General features: G+C 44.1%; 1 protein-coding gene across 6 annotated transcripts in view; it reads right to left on the bottom strand.

Moving 5' to 3' along the window:
* The window catches only part of RNASEL (ribonuclease L), a 93,391-nt gene that overhangs the window by 80,139 nt on the left and 11,649 nt on the right, over positions 1-1,603 (bottom strand). Inside the window, exon 6 of one of the 6 annotated variants that reach the window (XM_006025384.3) lies at positions 671-1,017. The exons of the other annotated variants lie outside the window; for them this stretch is intronic. Coding sequence (XP_006025446.1) covers positions 885-1,017 — 133 coding nt within the window. The 3' untranslated portion in view covers positions 671-884. Of the gene's footprint in view, positions 1-670; positions 1,018-1,603 lie in introns of those variants that run through there. 6 annotated transcript variants of the gene reach the window in all.

The following is a 1,603-nucleotide window of genomic DNA, read 5'->3' as shown; positions in this document are numbered from 1 at the left end:
TAGTGATTGGGGGTATAAACTGTTGAAGGGAAGGGGAGGAGAAGGTAATAAAACCATAAAGATTTTGAGGCAATTTCTCTCACTGGCCATCTATATGCTCCAGACACTTCAAAGCATGACCATAAGGTCATCATTCTATGATTTTCTTTCTTCATCTTCCATATAGCCTCATACATTCCAAGTTTTTTACAGACAACCTATTTTCACCATACCTCTGTGAGGTAGGTGGATAAATATCAGTGTCGCCTCTCCCATGCAGGATTTGCTCAAGGTCAGGTGTTGAGTCAGTGACATCCAGGTTTAGAACAGAATCTGTCTTGCCTTACAAACTTATGATCATTCCATGTTATGCTATCTTCTCAGCACCATTTCATTTCTTTCCTTAATGCAGTTACTTCCACCTAAAAATGCTGCTGGGTTTTTGGCTGTAGCTCTGTTGGTCTAAGGATATAGGCAGGCAAGGTTCTTTGGGTAGATGTGATATCTTTTATTAGACTAACTTAGTAGCTGGAAAAAAGCTCTTAGCAAGCTTTCAGGCGCAGTCACCCTTCGTCAGGCACAGGGAGTCTTCCTTGGAGTCTCAGACCAGCAGAGAGTCCCTATGCCTGACAAAGGGTGACTGCACCCAAAAGCTTGCTAAGACCTTTTTTCCAGCTTCTCAGTTGGTCTAATAAAAGCTATCACATCTACCCAAAGAACCTTGCCCACCTAAAGATGGTATCCTTACCTCCAAGTGCTTTAATGCTAAAGTCAGAGCTCTGTGCTCTGGATTCAACACTTTCTCAGGTTGTCTAAGTCCTGTTGGCAGTTAAGAAAACGAGAGGATGAAGAAGCATATCAAAGGGTTTTGGCAATACAATCTGAAGCAATTGAATGTGTTATAGCTAAGGTGGAGTCTGAATCTTTGGAAAATGTTTGGTGTGGTTTATACCGTGTAAAATGTTGTAGACATGAACTATCAGTTTGGGAAAACATTTTGTGAAATACTCAGCAGGCTCCTTAATTATTTCCTTCACCCTGCAACAAAAAACAATTGATTTTTAGTAAGGCATGCAAATCAGCCAAAACTTCTCAAGGGAAAAAACCAAGCACTCTAGTTTCCCAATTTCTTTTCTTACAGCATAAGACCCATTTCAATGACTTTCTAAAAACAAGGTAGAACTTCCTAGAAATGCATGATCAATCTGATGTGACCAGGCATCTACGGCATGCGCAGGGAGCTGAGCTGACCATGTGCCATACAGACACAGAGGATGTGACTGCACCCCTGCCTTGCCATGAACCTGGGTGCTCTCACGCAGATCTAGAGAGCTACTGCTCATTAGGGCTGTGCGAAGCTTCAGGTGGCGATTTGATTCGGAGGAGATTTGGCCCGATTTGGTGTCCATATCTCCAACTCTGAATCAAATCAGAGGACTAATAAAAAGGTCCAAATCGATTCAAAGCTCTCCGAATCTTCGGAAAAGATTTGGAGAACTTTGATGATTCAGGCAGTCCACGCTGGCTGCAGCAGGGAGCTGGAGCCGGACTCCATGATGGTAAGTAGGGGCGGGGGAGGGGGGCCTGGAGGAGGGAGAAGGGGACCATGGGGGGACCCCTGCCA

This window comes from Alligator sinensis, unplaced genomic scaffold, assembly GCF_000455745.1.
Source record: "Alligator sinensis unplaced genomic scaffold, ASM45574v1 scaffold471_2, whole genome shotgun sequence".
Taxonomy (NCBI): Eukaryota; Metazoa; Chordata; order Crocodylia; family Alligatoridae; genus Alligator; species Alligator sinensis.
Note: the sequence above shows the minus strand (reverse complement) of the source record. Positions and strands in the feature narration are given on the sequence as shown.